The sequence below is a fragment of the Geotrypetes seraphini genome, chromosome 9 (assembly GCF_902459505.1).
Source record: "Geotrypetes seraphini chromosome 9, aGeoSer1.1, whole genome shotgun sequence".
In the NCBI taxonomy this organism is placed as follows: Eukaryota; Metazoa; Chordata; class Amphibia; order Gymnophiona; family Dermophiidae; genus Geotrypetes; species Geotrypetes seraphini.
Genome location: NC_047092.1, coordinates 74,968,775 through 74,994,336, shown reverse-complemented (window position 1 = coordinate 74,994,336; position 25,562 = coordinate 74,968,775). Strand labels below are relative to the sequence as shown.

Sequence of the window (25,562 nt, the reverse complement as noted above, 5' to 3'; positions counted from 1 at the left end):
GCTGAAGCAGGCAGGTACCACTTGGCCCAGTGAGTAAGGCCATTATAGCCTATAGGGAATCTTAATATCTTATTGCAAGTTGTCAGTGGACCTCCTTATGAGCCCTTAAGGGAGACTTCCCATCTGGATCTTATGGTCAAGACGGTGGTCCTGGTGGTGATTACGTCAGCAAGATGAGTCTCCAAGTTGCAAGCTCTTTCCTACAGGGAGCCATTCCTTAAAATTACAGAAGCAGGGCTGTCCTCACGCATGGTTCCATCCTTCTTACTGAAAATTGCCTCAGACTTCCACGTTAATCAGGAAATTCTCTTGCCTGCTTCCATCCTATAGGGTCTAAGAAAAAATACAGGGTGTTGTATATGCTAGATGTCAAACGGACTCTCCTCCAGTACTTTGAAGTTACCAATGAGTTTCATGTATCAGATAACCTTGTTTGTTCTGACCAGTCATACCAAGAAAGTGATGTCAGCGCCTACAGCCTTGATTTCCAGATGGATTAAGATGGTCATTTCCTTTGTATATGTGGGCTGTGGTAAGCAGCTGTCAATTGCAATGAAAGCTCACTCCACCAGAGGAGTTGCTACCTCAAGGGCAGAGACTAGAGCTGTCTCGCCCGAGAAGATCTGTAGCATGGTTACGTGGTCCATAACTTTACCAGGTTCTATAGAGTGGATGTGGCAGACAGGAAAGACACAGATTTTGGATCTTCCATTCTGAAGGCAAGTTCAGCAGGCCCACCCTAGACTCTAAGGACTGCTTTGGTACATCACTACAGTTCAGGACCACTAGACACATTGCATTAGAAAGAAATATTAGGTTCTTATCTCGATAATCTTGTTTCTTGTAGATGGGTCCTGAAGCCCTGCTCTGTACGAGGGCTTCACTTGCCTTCTGCCTTGGAATCAGTTTGGAGCTGAACAGATCTCTGTCTTCAGGTGAGCTGGAAAAAAAAAGAGGAACACCTTTGAGAATTTATAGCCTGCTTCAAGTCTTTGCTTGAAAGCAGGGTATGCGAGTAGCTATGAGCACAAGTTTTTCTATCTGTTTTATAGCCGCTGTTTGAATGTTACAATGTTTATTGGTAATGTTTGTTACAGAGCAGAACAGAATTGTACTGTTGGGGATTCTTCCCCCATTTCCCTCCTTTTGGTTAAGCCTCATTTCAGTGCTACTTGATTGCTTTTGTATGAACTGAGGGGACAGGAGCAGCACCCTGGGAAGGAGGTGGAGTTGAAAAGATGATTGACAGTTTTCTGCATGCAATTTGCAGTTTCAGATGTAAAACCCTATGGTTCAGGACAAGAAAGAAGATTATCGAGATAAGAACCTAATTTTTCTTTATTGCTTATTAGCGCCAATAATTGTTATTGCCCAATTATCAGCACTGATTGGCTTGTTATTCAATTAAGTTTCACATGCAAATTGGGTGCATGTCCAAATTTGAGTGTGCATCTCAGAACACTATATAAAATCTAGGGGAGTGTGCCAGGTTTGACTGAAGGCGTTTAGCCTAGCTTTATGTATAAGCAATATTTAGCCTGTATCCATACAGCTAAGGAATTTAATTTAGAACAGAGAAAAAGCTAAATATCAACATTAAAAGTATAACCACTACCAATAGCAGTCTCTACAATTATTTAGCACCACTGATTTAACTCATAGTGGTGCCGAATATACCGGTATGTTTATTTAAATGCTGTGGCCATTGTTTAAAAAAAGGGTGATTAGTAAAAAAAAAAAAAAAAAAAACCCCAAAAACATTGGCTACTATGGTCAAATATTGACCTCCTAATATTTCTATGTAAGCAAATACTCATTTCTGAATTGGTATCTCACTTTTGTGAATAATATAGTCACATAAAACACAAAGGGCTCCTTTTACTAAGATGCGCTAGCGTTTTTAGCGCACGCAACAGATTAGCGCGCACTAACCCCACACTATGTGGCTAGAACTAATGCCAGCTCAATGCTGCCATTAGCGTCTAACGCGCGCTATTCCGCGCGTTAATGCCATAACGCAGCTTAGTAAAAGGAGCCCAAAGTAGCAATATAAATCTGTCTACTGGTGGCATAGGAAAAGACTCCATGGTCCTGTTTATTTTCAAAGTACAATAATGAGATATTCTTTTCATTTTATTCCTGGAATAGAGGGATAATCATTTCCCTTCTTACATATTATAGTAAACATAGAAACATAGAAATAGACGGCTGATAAGGGCCACGGCCCATCTGGTCTGCCCACCCCAATGACCCTCCCTTACCTTTCTCTGTGAATAGGTCCCACGTGTCTATCCCATTTGGCCTTAAAATCAGGCACGCTGCTGGCCTCAATAACCTGAAGTGGAATACTATTCCAGCGATCAACCACCCTTTCAGTGAAAAAGAATTTCCTGGTGTCCCCATGCAGTTTCCCGCCCCTGATTTTCCACGGATGCCCCCTTGTGGCCGCGGGACCCTTGAAAAAGAAGATATCTTCTTCCACCTCGATGCGGCCCGTGAGATACTTGAATGTCTCGATTATGTCACCCCTGTCTCTGCATTCCTCGAGTGAGTACAGCTGCAACTTATCCAGTCGTTCCTCGTACGGGAGATCCTTGAGTCCCGAGACCATCCGGGTGGCCATTCTCTGGACCGACTCCAGTCTCAGCACATCCTTACGGTAATGCGGCCTCCAGAATTGCACACAGTATTCCAGGTGGGGCCTCACCATGGATCTATACAATGGCATAATGACTTCAGGCTTACGGCTGACGAAACTCCTGCGTATGCAACCTATGATTTGCCTTGCCTTGGATGAAGCTTGCTCCACTTGATTGGCAGTCTTCATGTTCTCACTGACGATCACCCCTAAGTCTCGTTCTGCTTCAGTTCTTGTTAGGATCTCGCCATTAAGGGTGTAAGTCTTGCATGGATTTTGGCTGCCCAGGTGCATGACTTTGCATTTTTTGGCATTGAAGCTGAATTGCAAGGCCTGCTATTAGGAAGAACCTCTATTCATAAATTAAGATCCTAAGGGGTCCTTTTACAAAGATGTGCTAACGGCAGCACATATTGCTAAATGCTAAAATGCCTGTAGGAATAAAACAGTCTTCTTGGCTTTTAGTGCTCGCTAAAGCCATTAGTGTACCTTGGTAAAAGTTAGGTACCTAAATTTGTCCCTTGTTTTCAGCCAAGCATAAGAGTCTTAAGTGCTCATTTTCAGAGCACATAAATGTCTCAAAATGCCCCCCAAAAGCTCTATCTCCCCAAAACATCCAAATAGCAATTTTGGAAAAGCAGAAAAAAAAGTCCAATGCTACATTTGTCCAAATAGCAAGGGGGCGTATTGGAGATATGTATTTGGCAGGACTAGGAAGGATCCAAAACAGGACATCCAACAGCGATAATCAAACAGAAAGAAACATCCAAATCTTAGATTTAGGAGTCCTAAGCTAGACCTGTTTCCGTCATGTCAAGACAAAAAAGGTGCTTTGTTTGAGCAGCTGACCATTGCAGGGATTACGGCATGACTCCTCTGTAATTCTCAGTGATTACTATCTCCTTCCTTCTCCCCTGAAAGTGAAAGGAAAATCAAGCCCTATGACAGCCTCAGGTATAGCAGTTACTTACCTGAAACAGGTGTGATCTAGGGACAGCAGGCAGATATTCTCACTTGTGGATGGTGCCTTCCACAGAACCCGGTACAGGCCGTCCAAAGTGAACTGTCACTTTAAGAAATCAAAAGACTGTCCGAACCCTGCATACTTGGGTGCCTTCTCATCTGCAGTCAGCTTACAGAACAATCAGTTCTGTAATAAAGCTAAGAAGCCAAGAAGAGGGAGGTGGGCGGCTTGTGAGAATATCTGCTTCTGTCTCTGGATGACACCTATGCTTTATCCCAGGACAAGCAAGTAGTATATTCTCATATGTGGGGACTCCCTAGCTAACACATAGGGTTGGAGGGAAATTGGCTTCTAATTAGAGATTAAACTTTGGAGAACTTTGTGGCCAAACTGATTATCCTGCGTGGTAAGATTTTCCAAATAGTAGTGGGTCATGAATGTATAAACTGAGGACCAGGTAGCTGCTTTACAGATGTCCTTAATAGGAATAGAGCATAGATGGTCTACTGAAGTCATCATGGCTCGCACTTTATGTGCAATAACACAGCCCCCTAGTGTCAGACCAGTTTGGGTATAGCAGAATGAGATACAGTCTGCCATCCATATAGAGATAGTTCTCTTGGTTACAAGAGTTCCCAGTTTGTTTGGGTCCATTAAGAAGGTCAGCTGAATAGAAGCTCTGTGAAGCTTGATTCTGTTGCAATATTGGTTCAAAACATTATTTTAGCACAGATGGATTACTGTAATTCCATTTATGTGGGATTAAGCAAAGGAAACGAGAAACGGCTGCAATTGATTCAAAATGCTGCAGCCAGACTTATTTTTGGAAAGAAAAAATTTGATCACATGTCACCTCTGTTGAGGAAATTACATTGGCTTCTGTTTCAATTGAGAACTCAATTTAAATGTGCCTGTATAATCTTTAAAATTTCACATGGATTATTTGTTCCTTTGATGTCTTTATCTCTAAACACCATGAGATCTTTGGGCATGAGAACAACTTATATGTATAAGTTCTCTTTTCCATCATTAAGAAGCATCAAGTCCATTAGTAAAATTTCACACTCCTTTCCATACTTACTAACTGCGATATGGAATGGACTACCTCCTCAAATTAGATCATGTTTATTTCTTGATCTTTCGCAAAACCTTAAAAACTATTATGTTTCATCGTTTTTTAGGCTATAGCTCCAATGAACGTTAATGGATCTTTCTTTGTGATCTAATTATGTAAACCAAATCGAGCTCCTATTTGGTATATATGATTAAGAATTAGATTAGATTCTATCCAAGTAGCAAGCTAGAGCACATTTGTAGTCCAAAGTGTGAAACACTTCCTCATCAGGATGAGCATGCAGCTCTGGTTAAAATACTGGAAGGTTGATGGAATGGTTGAGATGAAACTCCAAAGCAACTTTTGGGAGGAATTTCAGATGAGTTTAAAGAACCACCTTGTCAGGATAAAATGTAGTATAAGTTGGATCCGCTACCAGTACCTGGAGTTCACTGACTCGGCAGGCTGGTGTGAAAGCAATGAGGAAGACTTCCTCATGCAGTTGGGAAGAGAAAGGAAGAGATGATGGACCCTGGGGTGGTGAGGAGGGAAGGAGAGATGCTGGATGAGAGGGTAGTTGAGAAGAGAAAAGGAGAGATTGTAGTTCTGGGGGTGGTGAGGGGGGAAGGAGAGAACCTGGATGAGAGGGAAGTCTGGAAGAAAGTATGTACCTGGGGATGAGAGAGAAGGAGGAAGAGAGGAAGAAATGTTGGATCTGGGAGTGGAAGGGAGGGATAGATGCTGAAAAGTGGTTTGGAGGGAGAAAACAGATGCTGCATCAAGGAGAGAGGGAAGAAGGAGGAGCAGGAAGGAAGAGAGGTGAGGTAGGAAGATGCTAGGCCAGTATCTCTCAAACTTTCTCGAGCCAGGGCATACTAAAGGTAGTGGCCATGGCCTGAGGCATATGCGTGAAATCATCATGTCGATGTCCACACATGTGCAGAGGCCCTCTAGATAGGCCCTGAGATGCCAGTAGGGGGTGCTAGCAGGGAAGAGGGCCGGAGAGAAGGAGAGGCGCTTGCGCCAACTGATTGCCTACAGCAGTAAGCTAAGTACCCTCTAAGTCTAACAAATATCAACTGAGTACTCTATAGACCTCCCTAGGCCCAACCAAGCTCTGCCCCAGATCCTATCCCCTTTACTAATTGTAATGCAATTTTTTCCATATGCACACAGAATATACACAGCAGATATAAATTCTCAAAACTGACACATTTCAGTCACTATATTGAAAATAAAATCCTCTGCAGGCTGCTGTAATTAGCTTTAAAGTGAGACTGGGAGGCCATGGGGGAAGCCAGAGGACGCTAGAGAGAAGGGGTAAACATGTGGGCCTTCGGCAAATTGGGCAGCGCTGGCACTGTACCGTGTAGGGAAGTCAGCTGGCAGGCACCTCTCATCCTCCTCAGTGTGCCGCGGTAAACTTGGAATCTCAAGAGGCACACAGTTTGAGATGCACTGTGCTAGGGGGTAGAGGGACAGGATGATGTCGGGCAATGAAATTGGGGTAGGTTACAAGAAAGGAGAGAGGGAGAGGAAATCCTGAAAATAGTAAAACCATGTGGGAGAGGTCAAAAGGTAGTAGCATTAAGAGGAGAATAATGAGTACAGATATAGAAATGTGGTCATGGGGATTAGATAGAAGGAAATAAGAGGCTATGGAAGGATTGGGATAGGAAATGAGAGCTTGGGACTGAGAGGAGATAGAAAATTGATAGGTAACTCAAAAGTAAAAATGAGGAGATTTTGAGACAGGGTGAAATTTGGATGGGCAGAGGCAGAAAAGAAGATAGGGAGGAAATAACTGAAAGGGAAAAATCATTATCTTAGTTGTTGTGAGGGACTGGAACAAGAGAAAAGGAAAACAGACAGCAGACACTGGAAAGAAAATTAGCAGAAAACAATCAAAAAAGCAGAAAAAACTGGGACCAAGATGATGGAAAAGCAAAATGGCCAGACAACAAAGGTAGAAAAAGGTGTTTTATTTTCAATTTATTAACTGGAATATGTTAGCTTTGGATGATGGCTATGGTCAAAATGTTGGCTTAATATCCCTACATCCTGACCACAAAGCTAAGTACTTTTTAAAGTATAATATAAAATAAGAAATAAAATAGTTTTGAAACTGGGTTTGATGAGGAGCTGACACGTAAAGCTGAGAACCATAAAATTGATGTGTGGAGAGTTTCAGTGAGAAACATAGAGGTTACTGTTTTGAATCTGTAAGCAGTTCTCCAATGTTTGAAGCTTTGGAATATGTGCATTACAGATGGTTTTTGGTTTTGTATTGCATTTAGTGGCATAGCCAGATGTCTGATTTGGTGGGAATGAAGGCTTAAATCCAAAATAGGTGGTCACCAAGTTTTTGCCACTACCGAATGCAAAATAATATATAAATACTGGAGCTAGCAGGGATCATCAAGCCCCGCCACCTGAAGACCACCTCTTCCAGACTAGCAGCCAGAAATCTCCAAGCTCTGCAGCTGGTGGCAGCATCCCCGAGTTGCCATTGCCGCTCCTCTTCCACCATGCATGTTCAATTTTCACGCATGTGTGAAAGCCGAGCAGGCATAGGGTGGGAGCTGCTGCAGCTCTGAAATACTGTTGCTAGCTGAGGTGGGAGAGAAAGTAGTCATCAGTATGTAAATTGTATTGCACTTTTTGTTGGCATTAAAAACTAAATAAAGTAAAAAAGAAAGTAGTCATCAGCTGGTGAGTCCCCTTTTTGTGGTTATGCTACTGATTGTAGTACTTTCTAAGTTTAACTTCTTGATATGATACCTTCTTCTGTATTTGGTGAAGATCTGTCTGTGTTTTGTATGTGAAGAAGTAATTTTAAATGTTTTATGTGTGGTAATAGTGGTGAGTCAGGAAATAGGGGGAGGTGCCCCATCATGTCTAATACCGGCCCTGGGTACAGCATTCCCAAAATGAATACCTTTTTATAAAACATAGGGCTCCTTTTACAAAGCCGCGCTAGCAGTTTTAACGCAAGCAACGGATTAGTGCTCGCTAGCTGGAAATCTACCGCCTGCTCAAAAGGAGGCGGTAGCGGCTAGCACGTGCAGCAATTTAGCATGCGCTATTCCACACATTAAGGCCTAGCGCGGCTTTGTAAAAGGAGCCCATAATCATTCCAGGGAGCAAATGCAAATCCTGCCATTGATGTCAGAGACCAAAGGTTTGTATGAGTACTTCCCTTCTGAAAAGGGGAATTTTTGGTTCCACCCTAGTCAATCCAAAACACGCCCAGACTACACACACTTGCCACATGCACATAATTGCAATTCACAGGTGTAAATCTCAGAATTAGGAGAGAGGCACGTTTAAGTGGCAGTATTTGCATGTATAATTACGAATAGAACTTCTAAAGCAGCCACCTTAATGTACAGGGCTACAAACCAGCTGTGGTAAGATGTCAAATTTCCCAGCTTGTGCCCATGAGAGTTGGTTATTTCTTGAGGTATTTAAATATGAGTTACCTTAAGACCCTGTAGAGAGAGTTGCAAATGGATGAACAATCAGAAGCAGAAGAAATAAAGATAGGTGGGTCATCACCCACATGTAGATTTCAGAAGTATAAAAGGAGAGACTTTGAAATGAAATCTAGTTTGCAAACTGTGCAACATCAATGTGGCACTAAATGTTTTCTATATGTATCTGTGGTGGAGCATCTGATGAAATGTCATAAAGTCTTGCATGTTCTTCCCAGGCTCGTGTGATGGCAACCATTGGAGTAACCCGGGGGCTTGGAGATCACGATTTGAAGGTCCATGACTCTAGCATATATATCAAACCTTTCCTGTCTGCTATTCCAGAGGTATATTTCATACTTGCCTATCTGTTCCCTGATTTAAAAAAGTATAAAGAAAGTGATAAGTTAGCCAATTTGAAGTTATAAAATTTCTGAACTACTGAAGTCCTTTCCTCAGACATCATTATACAGAGAAGAATAACCAAAACAATAGCAATTGGATGCTGAGTTGCATATTAAGAGTTACCGCCCAATGTATGACAATGACCAAAACACAAAACAGGAAGTTAGGAATTATTAGAAAAGGACTGGAGAATAAAACAGAGATCACCTTATATTTCCAAACATATTAACTTAAATTCATAAACTGCTACAGTCAGCTGGAGCACCTAGTGAACACTCAGACCCACAACTTTATCCCAGTGAAATCACGGGGTAGCTGTGTAGAGAGACCATCATAGTGGTTCACAGTCTCGCCCACCTTAAGAACAAAATTTGTGCTGCATCACTGTAAACACAGGAACAAAACAAGGAATAACTTATCTTGTAATGGTGGGTAATAATCAATATCATTCCTTGTTTTGTTCCTGTATTTACAGTAATGCAGCACAAGTTTTGTTGTTAAGGTGGGTGAGACTGTGAACCACTATGATGGTCTCTCTACACAGCTACCCCGTGATTTCACTGGGATAAAGTTGTGGGTTTGAGTGTTCACTAGGTGCTCCAGCTGACTGTAGCAGTTTATGAATTTAAGTTAATGTGTTTGGAACTATAAGGTGACCAATGATAGTGTTGATATAAGATATCACCTTTAATAGTTTGAATTCCCTTGCATAGTGTTGAATAAAACAGAGAATCATAAACTTCTGTATTATTTCATGATGTGTTCATACCTTGACAATTATGAGCAATTCTGATCACCACTTCTCAGCTATATAACAGAGATAGAAAAGGTACAGAGAGTGACCAAAATGATAAAGGGGAGGGAATGACTTCTATATGAGGAAAGGCTGTAGAGGTTAGAGCGGTTTAACTTGGAAAAACGATGGCCAAGGGAAGATAGCCTAGAAGTCTGTAAACTCATAAGTAAAATGAAATGGATAAATGTGAATCAATTGTTTACTCATTCAAAAAGTACAATGATTTGGGGACATGCTGTGAAGTTACTAAGAGGGTGATTCTATAAATTGGCACTTCAGTTAAATTAGGTACAGAGAGTGACCAAAATGATAAAGGGGAGGAAATGACTTCTATATGAGGAAAGGCTGTAGAGGTTAGAGCGGTTTAACTTGGAAAAACGATGGCCAAGGGAAGATAGCCTAGAAGTCTGTAAACTCATAAGTAAAATGAAATGGATAAGAACATAAGAAATGCCTCTACTGGGTCAGACCTGAGGTCCATCGTGCCCAGCAGTCCGCTCACGCGGCGGCCCAACAGGTCCAGGACCTGTGCAGTAATCCTCTATCTATACCCCTCTATTCCCTTTTCCAGCAGAAAGTTGTCCAATTCCCTCTTGAACCCCAGTACCGTACTCTGCCCTATCACGCCCTCTGGAAGCGCATTCCAGGTGTCCACCACACGCTGGGTAAAGAAGAACTTCCTAGCATTCGTTCTGAATCTGTCCCCTTTCAACTTTTCTGAATGCCCTCTTGTTCTTTTATTTTCTGAAAGTGTGAAGAATCTGTCCCTCTGTACTCTCTCTATGCCCTTCATGATCTTGTAAGTCTCTATCATATCTCCTCTAAGTCTTCTCTTCTCCAGGGAAAAAAGTCCCAGTTTTTCCAATCTCTCAGCGTATGAAAGGTTTTCCATCCCTTTTATCAGACGTGTCGCTCTCCTCTGAACCCTCTCGAGTATCGCCATATCCTTCTTAAGGTACGGCGACCAATATTGGATGCAGTACTCCAGATGCGGACGCACCATTGCTCAATACAATGGCAAGATAACTTCTTTCGTTCTGGTTGTAATACCCTTTTTGATGATGCCTAGCATTCTATTTGCCTTCTTAGCAGCCGCTGCACACTGTGCCGACGGCTTCATTGTCAAGTCCACCATCACCCCCAGGTCTCTTTCTTGTGAATCAATTGTTTACTCATTCAAAAAGTACAATGATTTGGGGACATGCTGTGAAGTTACTTAAGAGGGTGATTCTATAAATTGGCACTTCAGTTAAATTAGGTACAGAGAGTGACCAAAATGATAAAGGGGAGGAAATGACTTCTATATGAGGAAAGGCTGCAGAGGTTAGAGCTGTTTAACTTGGAAAAACGATGGCCAAGGGAAGATAGCCTAGAAGTCTGTAAACTCATAAGTAAAATGAAATGGATAAATGTGAATCAATTGTTTACTCATTCAAAAAGTACAAAGATTTGGGGACATGCTGTGAAGTTACTAAGAGGGTGATTCTATAAATTGGCACTTCCGTTAAATTATGCGCATAGCTTGGTGCACTTAGGCATAAATTGACATGGCATTAGAGGACACACCTAAACATGGGTGCCCCAATACCGTATGCATAGCGCCAATTCTGTAATGGCATCTTGGCACCAAGATACCATTTATAGTAGCTTATGTCTGCAATGTTTAAGCATGTCATCTTATGCCATGTCAATGGCAGGTATAAATTAGCATGCGTAAGTGCATCAAATTATATACATAATTTAAATGTTCTATAAACTAAGTACACAACTGCCTATACTCTACCCATGTGTGCGTCCCGTCTTGCAGATAGGCACTATTGCATTTAGGTGCTACCTTAATAGAATAGCACCTAATACACATTAGTTGTATATTGTCGCAACCTGCGGGCTCCTGATCACCGCAGCGAGCCGGTTCACAGCGACCGTTACCGCTCCTAGCGCGTTCCCTCCAACTAGGGAATCCTTCAGGCTATCTAGGCAACCGTCTAGGGTAAAAACTATAGGTCAAATGTTCATAGTGAAGACAGGCAAGGAAACCACACACACTCAGCAGGTTCAAAAATAAAGATGTACTTTTATTTCTGACCCTGGGTCAGAAGGTTCTGGTATTTATCAGTAGATTGTAACATTCTACAGTACATTCGTTCAGAACTCAAAAGTATGCAAAACAGGGCCAATCTGGCCATACTGGCTTTACCAGCCCTAGAATGAATGAGCTATCAAAAATCAGGAAAAAAAAAATAAAGAAATCACAAAATCAGAATTATTGCTGGACTTCAGTCTCAGTAACATAGTCCTCTTCACCAGCATTCAAGGATAGTGGTAAGTTTAGTAATGTTCATTTCAATGGTGCAGCATTAAAGAACAAAATACAAAGTTCATTACAAAAAGACTTTCCAAACCCACAAAGTATATTAACCAAACTGACCCTCTGGTGCAGGCTGACTGCAGCTAGGGAATTATGCAAACGGAGCTCCTCCGTAGCTGACGTTCCCTGCAGAGTGGTTAATTATGTTCCAGCTGTGTGGAGCTTAAGGAGCAGGGCTCTGTATTTAAATGGTTCAAGCAGTTTGGAGCAAAAAAACAATATAACAAAAATGCTTCAGAGGTTTGTTTTCAAAATCAGAAAGTTCTGCTGTACATACATAAAGCTTAGTCTCAGGATTTCACCAAGCAAAAATAAACAGGTAAGAAACAGTAGCAAAATTCTTCCCACCTCTCAGTTTGTGTCCATAATCTCTAACCTCTCACAAGGTTCACTGCTCAAACCATCAGTTCACAAACTTCCAACTGGTTCCTAATGGTGGGTTCAGACTCTTCTGAAAGATCCACTATTTCACATTCTTCTCCCAACTCCTCAGCATTCAGCCTGGGAGAGAAATCCTGCTGCCTCTCTGGAACACGCTTCCAATTCCTCTGCTCCTCCCCCTCTCTGGGTCTCAGCTGCCTTGTTTTAACAGGCTTCAATTCGCCCCTCCCTGCTCTGAAGAGGGGGAAGGGAGAAAGCTCCCTCTGCAGCTGTGACAGCTTCCTACTATGACTCTGGCCTTCTGGGAGCTGTAGTTTCCAGCTCCTGAGTTCCTTTGAGATCTAAGGAGGCTTGGGAGAGTAACCTGCAACTGGACTGAACTCTCCCTGGCTGTCAGTATCTGGCTCAATGTCGGTACAAGGAAAGTCAGCGCTTTCATAATTGGCAGGGCCAACCTGGTCAGCTCTCCTGCTCTTCCTATCTAACCCTGTGCCAAAGATAGAAAGAGAGCTAGATTTGTCACAACATTTAAAACAAATTGAGGAAATATTGTTTTCACTCAGTTCATAATTAAGCACTAGAATTTGTGGCTAGAGGATACATTAGTTGCAGTTAGCATAGCTGGACATAAAAAATATTTGGACAAGATCCTGGAGGAAAAGTCCATAAATTGTTATTAAGGCAGACTTAGGGAAATCCACGTCCATACAGTAGGGTTTTGGTGGGTCCACATACTCCACCACAAGTGTAATAGAGTGGGATATCGGCCTGGGGACCCTTTTCTGGAGTCCACTGCACTGACCACAAGGCTACTCCAGACACCTCCTTGCTGCTCTACTAGGACTGGCCATAACTTATGCTGCTGTCATATAGACAGATATGTACTGTTTCATTCACATCTTTGGGGGTGGTATGGGGTCCTTGACCACTGGAGGAGTGGTCAATGCCTTCATCCCTACTGCGGTGATCACCTTTGGGCACCTCTTTGACTCTTCCTCGTTATTAAAACAGCTCTAGCCCCAAATGTCCAAATTGTGTCCTGGATGTTTTGTAAAATGTTTATCGCTGCAAAACGTCCCTATCAAAAGCCTGCCTGAGTCCTACCCAAAATACAATGCCCTTTTGAAATTTAGACAAACTACTGACAAATACCAAAGAAAACTGTTTAGAAATTTTGATTTTTTTTTTTTTAGCGATTTAAAACATCTAAGTAACGCTTTATGCTGGGGTTTTTTGAATGTTTGTCTTTTGAAAATGAGTCCCTTAGTATGGTAAGCTATTTGTGGGATAGGATTGCAATGCAGATAGGGTTGATATTCAAAATGATTTAACTGAATAGAAACAGCTCCTGGCCAGTAAAATTGCTAGAGAAAACCAGCAAAGCGAGAGGGAACTTGTCTTCAAAGCATAAAAGCGAATGGGATAAAGATAAGAGAGATATCCTAATCAACCAATGAATAATCTTTATTGTAAAATAGTCCCAACAAGGATCCAGGTTTTGGCATCAAAAGATGCCTTCATCAGGGGACACTAAAACATAAATATAAATAAAGATGTATACATGAAACATTAACAATAAAAATGCTTAAAAACAGAATTAAAACCAAATTAATAAAATGCCAAAATTAGGAATGGAGTCAAATTAGAGAGTGACACATGACATACTGAAGAAAGGGGCATGAGTAACGTTATAAAATATTTAACATGCCTTAGAGAGCAAATTCGCAGCCGCGGCAGGGTACCTCCAAACTCCACCACAAGTTGGCTGGTAGGAGGAATGCCTACTCCCTCCTGCTGACACCCACAAATCTCCCCACATTGTCTACGTCAGGAGAAATGCCCACTCCCTCCTGCCGCATACCGTGAAACAATCCCTGGCAGGAAGAATGCCCATTTCCTCCTGCTGCAAACTGCGAAACAATCCCCGGCAGGAGGGATGCCCACTCCCTCCTGCTGGCACACCCATCCCCCCACAACATTCGCAGTAGGAGGGATGCCCATTCTCTCATGCCGGCACCCCCTTCAACGCATGACTCCCCCAAACCCCCAGGTTTACCCACCCCTCCCCGTACCTTTAAAATTAAGGCAGGCCAGAGGGATGCCTACTCCCTCTGGCGAGCAGGCCTGCCTCTTCAGAATGACGGGCCTTCCCCTTCCCGGTGCATCCTGGGATGTACCAGGGAGGGGCCTAAGGCCCTGAATGGCACAGGCACCTAAGGCCCCTCCCATAGGAGAGGCTTTAGGCACCTGGGCCAACCGGAGTCTTAGACCTCCTTCCTAGTGCATCAAGTTGGCCAGATTCCTAAGGCCACTCCCATAATATCTGACCATAGTCTCAGGCCATTCCCAGTGCATCCGAGAATGCACTGGGAAAGAGGCCTAAGACTTTGGTGGCCCAGGTGCCTAAAGCCACTCCTATGTGATTCTATACAGGACCCCCGTGTGCGATTCTCAAAAGCTGCTTAGGTAATTGCTGAGGCCGGGCGTCCTCTACAGAATCAGGCCCTTAGTTCCCTTCTGAAATTGGGAATTAAACATCTATGAACTTGCCATGCTTTTCTCCCACACAAAACACACGCAGACTACGCCCCCTGAATATTTCCACATACTTAGGTTTGATATGTATATATCCTGGCTTTGTAAAACGGGGACTTAGAAAGGAAATTATCATATGAGCTACCGTTAAGATGGATTATTTTACTACAAGACATGCTATGTTAGCACAGAGTCTCATTGTATAACATGGGACCTTGTACTAAAATAGAATGATTTGTGGTAAAATAACCTATCTTAACAGCCCTCATTGATAACGTCACTCTTAGATATTTATGTAGGATAACAATTTAAGAGCCAGGTTATGCACATATCAAATACAAATAGGGTTTATAAATGGGGGCCATAATCATGTATCTTCTAAGTGAAAAAGTGAAACCTTATAAAGACGCCTTATATAAAATAAAACCCTTTAAGTATGAAGCAAAACAGCTTAATCTCAGAAATATGCAGCCCAACATCAAAAAATGTATTTGAGATGCTTCCGAACAGTGCTTCTGTGGTGAATTTGATTAAATCAAATTCAGTGTCTCTCTGTGAGGTACAGGAAAGATCTCTCTGCAGGGATTGATACTGTTCATCCAAAATATAACAATTGCATTGTGTCTCACAGGGCCAGTGATATCAATGCCAATTGCTGTTAATTATGTAGAAAATGTCACAAACAGATGAACACATTGATTTAAGACAAACCACGGCCACATAGATAAATGACCAAAAATTATTTTGTATTACATTCCCTTTTTCTTTTTTTGTTTATTTCTGGAATCTTCATTCCTGCCCCTTCATAATTTGGTAATATTTATTATTCACATTTTGCTATCAGACATAAATAAGAGGGGGGGGGGGGGTTCCACAAAGCTGAGCTCAAAAATAAGCTCTGTGTATCCTTGCATGACCATCAGAAAGGGAATAGGACTTGTATCCTGCATTTCTGTAGTTACACATTCAAAGCAGTTTACATATATAGGTACTTATTATGTACCTGGGGCAATGAAGGATTAAGTGACTTGCCAAGGGTCACAAAGAGCAGCATTGGGATTTGATCCCATGACCTCAGGGTGTTGAGTCAGCAGCTGTACCACTAGGTGTAAGACCATTTTTTTAAATAAAATCTTTATTCATTTTCAAACTTACAATAAGTGTGACAACAAGTTAAAACATTTTAACATTAAATATATCACTTAATATTCAGCAATAATACAAATCATATAACCTTATCTCCCTCCCTTCCCACCCTTTCATAACAAATATTTAATATCCTATATAGAAGATGATATACTAAAATTCCCCTCCCCCCTTGAATATTGAACTTATAAATTTAAGGGAAAAATGTCATCTATTCCTTACAATATTTTGTTAACGGCTCCCACACATCTTGAAATTTCCTTAAATACCCCTGCTGTGTAGCTATTACTCTTTCCATTTTATATATATGACACAATGAGTTCCACCAAAAATTATAATTCAGTCTATTCCAGTTATAAGTAATTTGTTGTATGGCAACCCCTGTCATTATAAGCAAAAGCTTATTATTGTTCGAAGATATCTGACTCTTTGCCCTCATTGACATGCCAAATATTATAGTATCATAGTATCATAGGTCAATGCGTGTGTAGAGTGCTGCACACGCTGCTGGAATCGGCAGTTTGTAGTCGGAACCGCGGGAAGGGAAGGGGGGGTCAGTAAGGGAGCCGGTCAGACGTAAGCTTGACTCCTACAACTGAATTTTGGCAACTTTGTTTTTAGACTACCCTTAGGCTAACGGCTCCCTTTGAGAAGATTATTTTTGTTTTAAAAGCCGCCTTCACGGCTCCTCTCTAGATCCCCACCTGCATCGGAAGCCTTCTCCGACGCAGGTGCGGCTCGAGAGAGAGCCTCCACCGCGGCTTTGTCTATTGAAAATCATCCGTTCTGCCAAAAAACAAAAATGTGCAGCCACCCCTAGCATGGCTTACTTTAGGTTTCTTCCCCCTCCCCCGTTGCCGAGTCGCTATTAATATTCAGATGCCATCTCTCTGTCTCGCAGCGGGCTTGCCGGCTCTGGCCAGACAAAGTTCATTTTTTAGTTCAAAGCCGACGCTGCGTCTTCTCTCTTGATCCCCGCCAGAGTCGGAAGTCTTCTCCGACTCTGGTGAGGTTCGATAGAGGAGCCGCGGCGGGGGCTTTGAACAAAAAAATGAACTTTGTCTGGCCGGAGCCGGCAAGCCCGCTGCGAGACAGAGAGATGCATGGTATGCGCGCAGGCGCACTCTGCCGGCCACGGAACTACAGATCAGGCAACACGGCGTTAAGAGTGCGTATGCGCGCTTCGCGTTTTATTATTATAGATTGGTGTGATTTACAATCCTCCTTCACAGACGGAAGAAATGGACATTCAGAATATATCTAAATTTAATAGTAGACATTCAGAATATATCTAAAAAAGGGGAAGTTTTACTAATAGATGATTTTTTTTTTTTTTTTTATTTATTCGAGTTTTATAACATTATTACATTTACATAATAATAAGGTAAGGAACATAAATAAAATTAATACATTATTACAACCAAAGGGCTATCACAGAAATTCCTCTAGTCCTCATAACTATGGGAGGGCAAGTACTATATATTGATAACAAAAGTCAAATAAACATGATCATATAGACCAAACAGATTAGTGTTTAGAAATTCAAACTCCAAATAATTAATTATGTGGTAACAGAAGAAATAGTAATGGATTCTTGATGTTGCAAAAATTGTTCTAATTGAGTTGAGTCCCAATAAACATAATCATTTTCCTTGAATTTAATTAAGCATTTACAAGGAAATTTTAAATAAAATGTGGCTCCTAAAGCCAACACCCTAGATTTCAAAGCCAAAAATGATTTTCTTCTCAATTGTGTTGCTTGGGCCACATCTGGAAAAATCAATACATTATCTCCGCAAAATTTTGTCTGCTTATTTTGAAAATAAGCTTTCATTATCAAGGATTTATCTATCTCTCTAGAACAAGTTATAAGAAGTGTAGATCTAGTTTGAATTATATCCTGTGAGTCTTCTAAAAAACCAGTTAAGTCAAAATCAATTTGTTCCAACTGATCTATACCTAATTCTGTGGGAACTGTATACCTAATTCTGTGGGAACTCTATACCTAATTCTGTGGGAACTAATAGATGATTTTAACATACCAGATGTTGATTGGGCTATCCCTATTGTAGGGTTGTCTAGAAGTAGGGAGATCCTGGATTCTCCACAAGAAGAACTGTTCTAGCAGTTGATAATGAACCCATGTGGGATTGGGTCATGCTGGACTTAGTGCTTACAAACAGGAAAAGTGGCATAGGATGAAGTTAAGAGATGATAGGCTCCAGAGTAATCAAAAGAAATACTTTTTTTTACAGAGAGGGTGGTAGTCTCCCGAAAGAAGTGGTGGAGACAGAGACTGTCTGAATTCAAGAAGGCGTGGGATAGGCACGTGGGATCTCTCAGAGAGAAAAAGAGATAATAGTTACTGCGGATGGGTAGACTAGATGGTCCATTTGGCCTTAATCTGCCTTCATGTTTCTATGCTCTTTGTGAACCTGGACAAATCACTTAATCCTCCTTTGCTCCAGGTACAAAATAAGTACCTGTATATATGTAAACCACTTTGACTGTGTAACCACAAAAAAACAGTATACAAGTCCCATTCCCTTCTTTAGCATTTACGATGCATATACTTCTATCTTAATTATTTTGGAATAAAACTAGAAAATAATTTTTTTCTATAGTGTTGCTAGACATACACAGCACTGTACATTAAATATAATAGTTAATTCTGTTTTCAATTTCAAGAGGACTAACACAGCAAGTACATTTTTGCTAATATATATATATATTATAGCTACATCCACTTCCTATGTTTTCAATCTGAAAAAAAGAGAGATTATTATCCTTAAATGATGAATTATTGGAAAGGAAAGAGTCTCATGTGTAATGATACAGCAAAAATCACAATTGCAACAAAAACCCTCAACAATTTGAGCTAATTTTATAACAGGGTGATTAGACCATGAGCGAATAAACATGTTCATTTGTTGTATCTTTTTTAATAAAGGTTATATTAGATCAAATAAAATTCTCTACAAAATTTACTTTCCCCAACATTCATAGAGTTATTTGACATTGTAAAGAGAGTAGACATGTCACTTAGATTTGCTTTGTGACTATTTCCTTTTGTACAGGTATAATCAGAGTTCAAAATAATTCAGTTTATACAAGTTCTCTTTTATAATTTTAATTTATCATAATTCCTTACAGATTTCCTCCAGACTTTTTTCAGCTCCTTTCAAACTGCTACATAACACAATAAAATGTTTTTATAAAAGAGACATTGTGGACCTCATATGTGCCTTTATAAAATTACCAGGGACTTAAAGGAGGCAAATGATTTGCGATGCAAGAACAGCATTTCAAGAGAGGCCAAACACAAAACACACTTCTCTCTAGAATAGATCAGTAGCTGCAGTCCTGCAGCAATTCTCCACAAATGTCCCCATCTGTTTTGTGTTTTTCGGCCTCTCTAGTTCTTGCCTCTGACACAAACTTCAGGCGAAATGTGGCCACATCAGGCACATGCTTTATTGAAATTCAACCGTTTTGCTTCATATGTCTGTTTGGTCTGCTGTTCTTAAAATTACCTCCTCAAAAGCTCTTGCACAAAGTTGAACCTGCTCTAAAGAAGTAGCTTTATGCAATTATGTGCCAGTTAGAATTGACATTTATGTTTGTATTTTTATAAGTAATGTACTCTCCTATATAAGATGCTCATTGAACAGCAATGATTATATCAATATACACTAATAATGAAATGATCCAAATGCCATATTTTAGGGAGAAAAAAACCTCAGAGGATTCCCTGCTTATAAAATTCTTACAGCTTATATAATTCCAATCATTGGCAAAAAAAGCCTCCTATCATTGGTAATAGTAGTAAAAATTGGCTGAACAAACGATAAATATCACTGCATCAGGGCAAATGGATTTTCTATCAGAAAATCAAAAATAATATCAATGGCACAGAGCTTTTTTCTAAAAGTAAGAGCATTGAGCAAAAACACATACCTATTATATCACCTCTACTTATCTTTAGTGCAATGTGAGCAAACAAATATGGTGTTTTGGCATTTTCATTACCGTGGGGAGTAACTTCCACATGATGACATCACAGGCAATCTAGTTCAAAAATTTAAAGGGCCAGTGTTTGATAATAATAGAACCAGTCAATGGCCACATTAAGGCTCTTAGGGGTGACAGTTTCAAACGTATAAATCCAAACTGTTTTGTCTGCTAGAGTTGAAGCCTACAGTTACCACCACATGGATTGTTAGAAACATGCTGAAAAACATGATGGCCATCCACAACACCACTAGCTCGATGGCGAAACATTTCACTAAATTGTATCACAATTCTGTTCACATCATTCTAGATCTTATATGAAAGCTACATATGGGAATGCAGAGCAAAACTTACCATGTAGTAGATTCTTATGGAATTCAATATTTTGTTGCTGTTTCAGGTGAAAGTCTACAATCTCTTACAGTATGAGCATGGAGCAGATGATGTGCTGATTTTAGCCACTGATGGACTCTGGGATGTTTTATCAAATGAAGAAGTTGCAGAAGCTGTTACTAATTTTCTAGCTAATTGCGATCCCGATGACCCCAACAGGTTTGTGATTTTAATGCCACTGTTAAATAATTTTAAACCATGGATAGATTGAAATTTGGCTTTTATATGCAGATAAATACAAACTAAACTGCAATATTTGCTAAACTATTTATTTAGATTGATATATAGATATTATCATCGTACATCACCAGGCCGAGCCAGGCCCAAGCGGGTATGGCTGAGAGAGCACACGGCGTTTACCGAGTAGCTAATCAGTTCCCAATCAGAGTGGTGGATCAAGTAATAAAAACACCTGGATTGATTCCAACTTAAAGTACTTTATTCCTTCAGGAACTTCAATTTTCAGAAAAAACCAAAATAACATTCATGGTTCAAAAGGAAAACAGGGCTTTCAAAAATAGATTCCAAAATGGCCTCCCTTGGCCCGTGTCCCTCCTGATCCACTCAAACTTCTGACACCAGGGACTGCTTACAACTCCCAGTACTATATTCAACTGGTTCCCAAAAATGCTTTCACACAGTTTCTATTCAGAATTGTTACTGGCAGCGTCAGACTGGATCTTGCCTCTGAGCTCTTCTGAAAGCAGAGCTCAGGGCAGAAGGGACCTTCTCCCACAGCGACCATTGGTTGTGGTACCTCCCCATAGGACCTACAATCCAGTCAAAAAGAAAAAAAAACATACCAAAAGACCACTGCCAGTGCTGTGCAGTGCAAACTGCCCCAGCCTAGAAAACACTGTTTCTTTTCCAAAAATAGTTGCAGAAACATTCACATTGCATTAAAGCATTATAGCTAATTTTCCCAAACTTGGGTGTACTTGGATAACCAGCCCCATTTACTTTTTTATCCAACTTGCAAACAGTTTTAAATTCTAAGTTTGCTATATGGCAAAATTTGCCAGCAGTATTCAGTATTAGGTTAAGGGTAAGATATAATAATAATAACTTTATTTTTCTATACCGTCATAGTCAAAAGACTTCTAGGCGGTTCACATTGAAAGAAGGCTGGACAATCAGCGAATTACACAGTGCTTGAAGAGAAAATTACATAATAGATTGGAGATACATGGGGAGAGAATACATAATAGATTGGAGAGAATACATAATAGATTGTAGGTACATGGGGAGAAGAAGGACAGAGATTGAAGATACATGAGGGAGAGATTGGAGATATATGGGGAGAGAATACATGAGAGATTGGGGTTACCTGAGAAACACATCAGGGATCGCAGCGGAGCAGTAATAAAGTGGGAGAAGGTCAATTGCTTAGGCAAAGAATTTGTCAAATAGAGAGGTTTTAATTGATTTTCGGAATGCGCTGTCCGGCTTTATTTAAGTAGTTTCCCAGCCAGGATTGCTGTCTGTTTGCTTGGAACATGAAGGTTCTGTCTAGGAAGGATTTGTATTTGTAGCCTGTGATCTTTGGGTATGCAAAGATGTTTTTGTTTCTGGTTGTTCGTGTGGGGTTGTGTAGAGTGAAGTGTGTTTGCAGGTAGGAAGGTGCTAGGCCCCAGACTTGTTTGAAACAGAGACATGCAAATTTGAAAAGTATTCGCGCCTCCACTGGAAGCCAGTGCAATTTTTTGTAGTAGGGGCTAATGTGGTCTTTTTTTCTCAGTCTGAAGATCAAGCGAACTGCAGTGTTTTGCACCAGTCTTAGTTTTTGTACTGTTTTTTGTGGGATACCCAGGTAGACGATGTTGCAGTAGTCTAGGATAGATAGGATTAGCGTCTGCACCAGTAATCTAAAGGATGTTGTGTCAAAGTATATAAGGTGTTTGATATATGGCCTGTTTACATATTGACTTCTTTTTTTCCTATAGGTACACATTATCAGCTCAGGATCTGGTGATGCGGGCTAGAGGAGTGCTGAAAGACCGGGGGTGGAGAATATCCAACGACAGATTAGGCTCTGGAGACGACATTTCTGTCTATGTTATTCCTTTAATTTATGGAAACAAACTGTAGTGACTTCAGCAGCCAAGGGGAGGAAACAGGTCTCTTAGGGTGACACTCATACCCATATTTAATGAGGGTAACTCTAAGTGTTGTAAAATGATGGGACCAGAAAGAGAGAACTTTTCACAAATGTCTTTTAAAAGCATTTTTAAAGTTCCAGCACCTCTGTCTTGATGTTTTCGGTACACGGCGAGAATAGATCTTATTTGATTTGTCAGTTGTGGTTCTCTATGTTGTATTCCTCTGTGACATCCTACTGGTGTGAATGTACTTTGGTTTCTGGTATAGAACAGGGAAAAAAAGACATTGAGGAACCCACTTTATTTCTTTTGCAATCAAGGTACAGAACAGAAAAAAAAATTAAGAATCATTCTTTAAGTTAGCATATATATTTATGGATTCACATGAAGATTAACATCTGTATTTTATGTCCCTTCCAAAAGCTTTTAAGGACTTGCAGTCATTTTCTTCCTATTAACACCAAAAATCCCAAAATGCTCTGTGGAAATTCAGAATCACAGAGCATGGATTGGCCAATTCAGTCCTCAAGAGCTACACAAGTATTGGCTTTAGGAAAAACCAAAATAGGTCAACTGGATTCCTGGGAAAGTCTGAATAATATTTATTGTGGACATCCTAAAAAAGCGACCTGCTCAAAGACACTAAGGGCTCCTTTTACTAAGGTGCATTATGCGTTTTAGCGCACTTGCGCTAAACGATAAACGCGCCCATTATAAGTCTCTGGAACGTTAGCATTTAGCGCACGCTAAAACGGCTAACACGCCTTTGTAAAAGAGGGGATAAGATGCCCTGAAATAGACCTCCTGGTCCACAGTAAGGTGGCTTTGAGTAATGTCTGTTTAGGGCCCACCTTCCAAAGATATACTAATTTATTTATTTTGAAACATGATGAAAATGTGAGTTAAAATGAAAGCAATCTTAGTTTGGTATTGGAAGGTTTTTGTATTTAAAACTGGAATTCTTTGATTTATTTATTAGCATTCCAAAATATTTTATATTGTTTTATATCAACTTTGCACAATTTTAGTGGTGTGAAATCATATTTGTCCTCAGTGCTTGTACGAAAGCCAAGAAAGTAAACCTCATGATAAAGTTTATAGAAAAATCATTGTATCCCAGAGGAAATAGTATAAAAAATTTTCAAACTACTGCATTTATTCTTGACAGTTCTTAGAAGCTGAACCACAGACACAAGAAAAAAGAACTGCCATACTTGGTTCATCTAGCGCACAGGTGTCAAAGTCGGTCCTCGAGGGCCAGAATCCAGTCGGGTTTTCAGGATTTCCCCAATGAATCTGCATGAGATCTATTTGCATGCACTGCTTTCAATGCATATTCATTGGGGAAATCCTGAAAACCCGACTGGATTCCGGCCCTCGAGGAGGGACTTTGACACCCCTGATCTAGCGCATATCCTGCTTGCAATAGTAGCCAATCCAGATCACAAATACCTGGCAGTCTCCCAAATAGTAGCAAGATTACATGCTACTTACCCCTAGGGCAGGGGTAGGCAATTCCGGTCCTCGAGAACCGGAGCCAGGTCAGGTTTTCAGGATATCCACAATAAATATGCATGAGATAGATTTGCATCTCAAGGAGGCAGTGCATGCAAATCCATCTCATACATATTCATTGTGGGTATACTGAAAACCTGATCTGGCTCTCGAGGACCGGAATTGCCTACCCCTGCCCTAGGGTAATGGACTTACGGATTTTACCTCCAGGAATTCGTTCAACCTTTGTTTAAACCCAGGTGCTCTAGCTTTTACCATATCCTCTGGCAATGAGCTCCAAAGCTTTAATATCCATTGAGTAAAAAATGTTTTCTTCTATTTGTTTTAAAAGTATGACTATATAACTTCATGGAGTGTCACCTAATCTTTATACTTTTTGAAAGATTAAACACTCAAGTCTGCGTTTACTCATTCCACTCCACTCAGGATTTTGTAGATCTCCATCATACCCACTCCACTCCACTTAGCTGTGTTTTCATTGAGAGGAAGAGCCTTAATCACCTTAGCCTTTCCTCATATGAGAATCATTCCATCCTATTGAACATTCTGGTTGTCCCTCTCTATACCTTTCTTAATTCTGCTGTACCATTTTTGAGATGGGATGATCAGAATTGTGCACAGAACTCAAAGTATGGCTACACTACAGAGGCATAATATTCTTTGGGAGTTTTTGTCTCTATTTCTTTTCTAATAAAACCTAACATTCTGTTTGGTTTTTTGGGCTGCCATGACACACTAAGCAGAATATTTCAACTTATTGTCCACAATTACACTGAGATCTTTTCCTTGGGTGGTGAATTTCTAATGTGAAACCAAGCATCATGTAGCTATAATATGATTTATTATTTCCAATGTGCTGGATTTTTCACTTGTATACATTAAATTTTCTTCTGCCATTTGAATGCCCAGTTTTGTAAGGTCATCCTGCAATTTCTCAGTCTGTGTGTGATTTAACAGTTTTGAATAAATTTGTATCATCTGCAAATTTGATCACTTCATTCATTGTTCCCATTTCCAAATCATTTATAAATATGTTGAAAAGCATTGGTCTCAGTATAGGACTCTGTTGCATTCCATTGTTCACCCTCCTTCATGAGAGAATTGTCCATTTAATCCTACTTTCTGTTTTCTAACTTTTAACTACTGCCCTATTCACAACAAAACATTATCTTCTATCCAATGTCTTTTAAAATTTCCTTGGGAGTCTCTCATAAGGGACTTTGTCGAAAGCTTTCTGTAAATCTAGATAACACTGCATCAGCTGTCTTCCCATTAAGCATATGTTTATTCACGCAATCAAAAAATATAGCACATGGGTGAGACAAGAGTTCCTTGGTTAAATCCATGTTGATTCTACTGTATATCATTAGACCATGTGTATCTGTGTTTTCAGTAATTTTAGGTCTTATCCTGTGGGTATTATCCACAGAAATTCAATGCCAGACAATGTCCAAGCTCCAGCATTAAATTTTTGGGTATGGGGGTGGCAAAATATAGCTGGCAAAGTACAATATTCTTTTACTAATCACCTTTCTTTACTTCAAGCACTAATTTCAACACAAAGCTGATGTGGTTAAGTGAACACTCAGACCCGCAGCTGAGGTCCGGTGAAAAAAATCACGGAGCAGCTGTTAAGGAGACCATCATAGTTGTTCACAGTCTCCTCCACCAAACAAAGACTAAATAACAGCAAATCAAACTTAAATAAAATAAAATAATAAATTTAACAACAACTTAGCTTTGAATGGTGTAGATGATAAACATAACTGCTCCGGGCTCCTCCG

General features: G+C 40.4%; 1 protein-coding gene across 3 annotated transcripts in view; it reads left to right on the top strand.

The window, feature by feature from the left end:
* The window catches only part of PPM1H (protein phosphatase, Mg2+/Mn2+ dependent 1H), a 261,462-nt gene extending 237,857 nt beyond the window's left edge, over positions 1 to 23,605 (top strand). For 2 of the 3 annotated variants that reach the window (XM_033958800.1, XM_033958801.1), the window contains exons 8-10: positions 8,369 to 8,476; positions 20,172 to 20,323; positions 22,108 to 23,605. In XM_033958800.1, the coding sequence (XP_033814691.1) occupies positions 8,369 to 8,476; positions 20,172 to 20,323; positions 22,108 to 22,252 (405 nt within the window). In that variant the 3' untranslated portion in view covers positions 22,253 to 23,605. Of the gene's footprint in view, positions 1 to 847; positions 936 to 8,368; positions 8,477 to 20,171; positions 20,324 to 22,107 lie in introns of those variants that run through there. The other variant, XM_033958802.1, reaches the window with a different exon arrangement.
* The last annotated feature ends 1,957 nt before the right edge of the window (positions 23,606 to 25,562 follow it).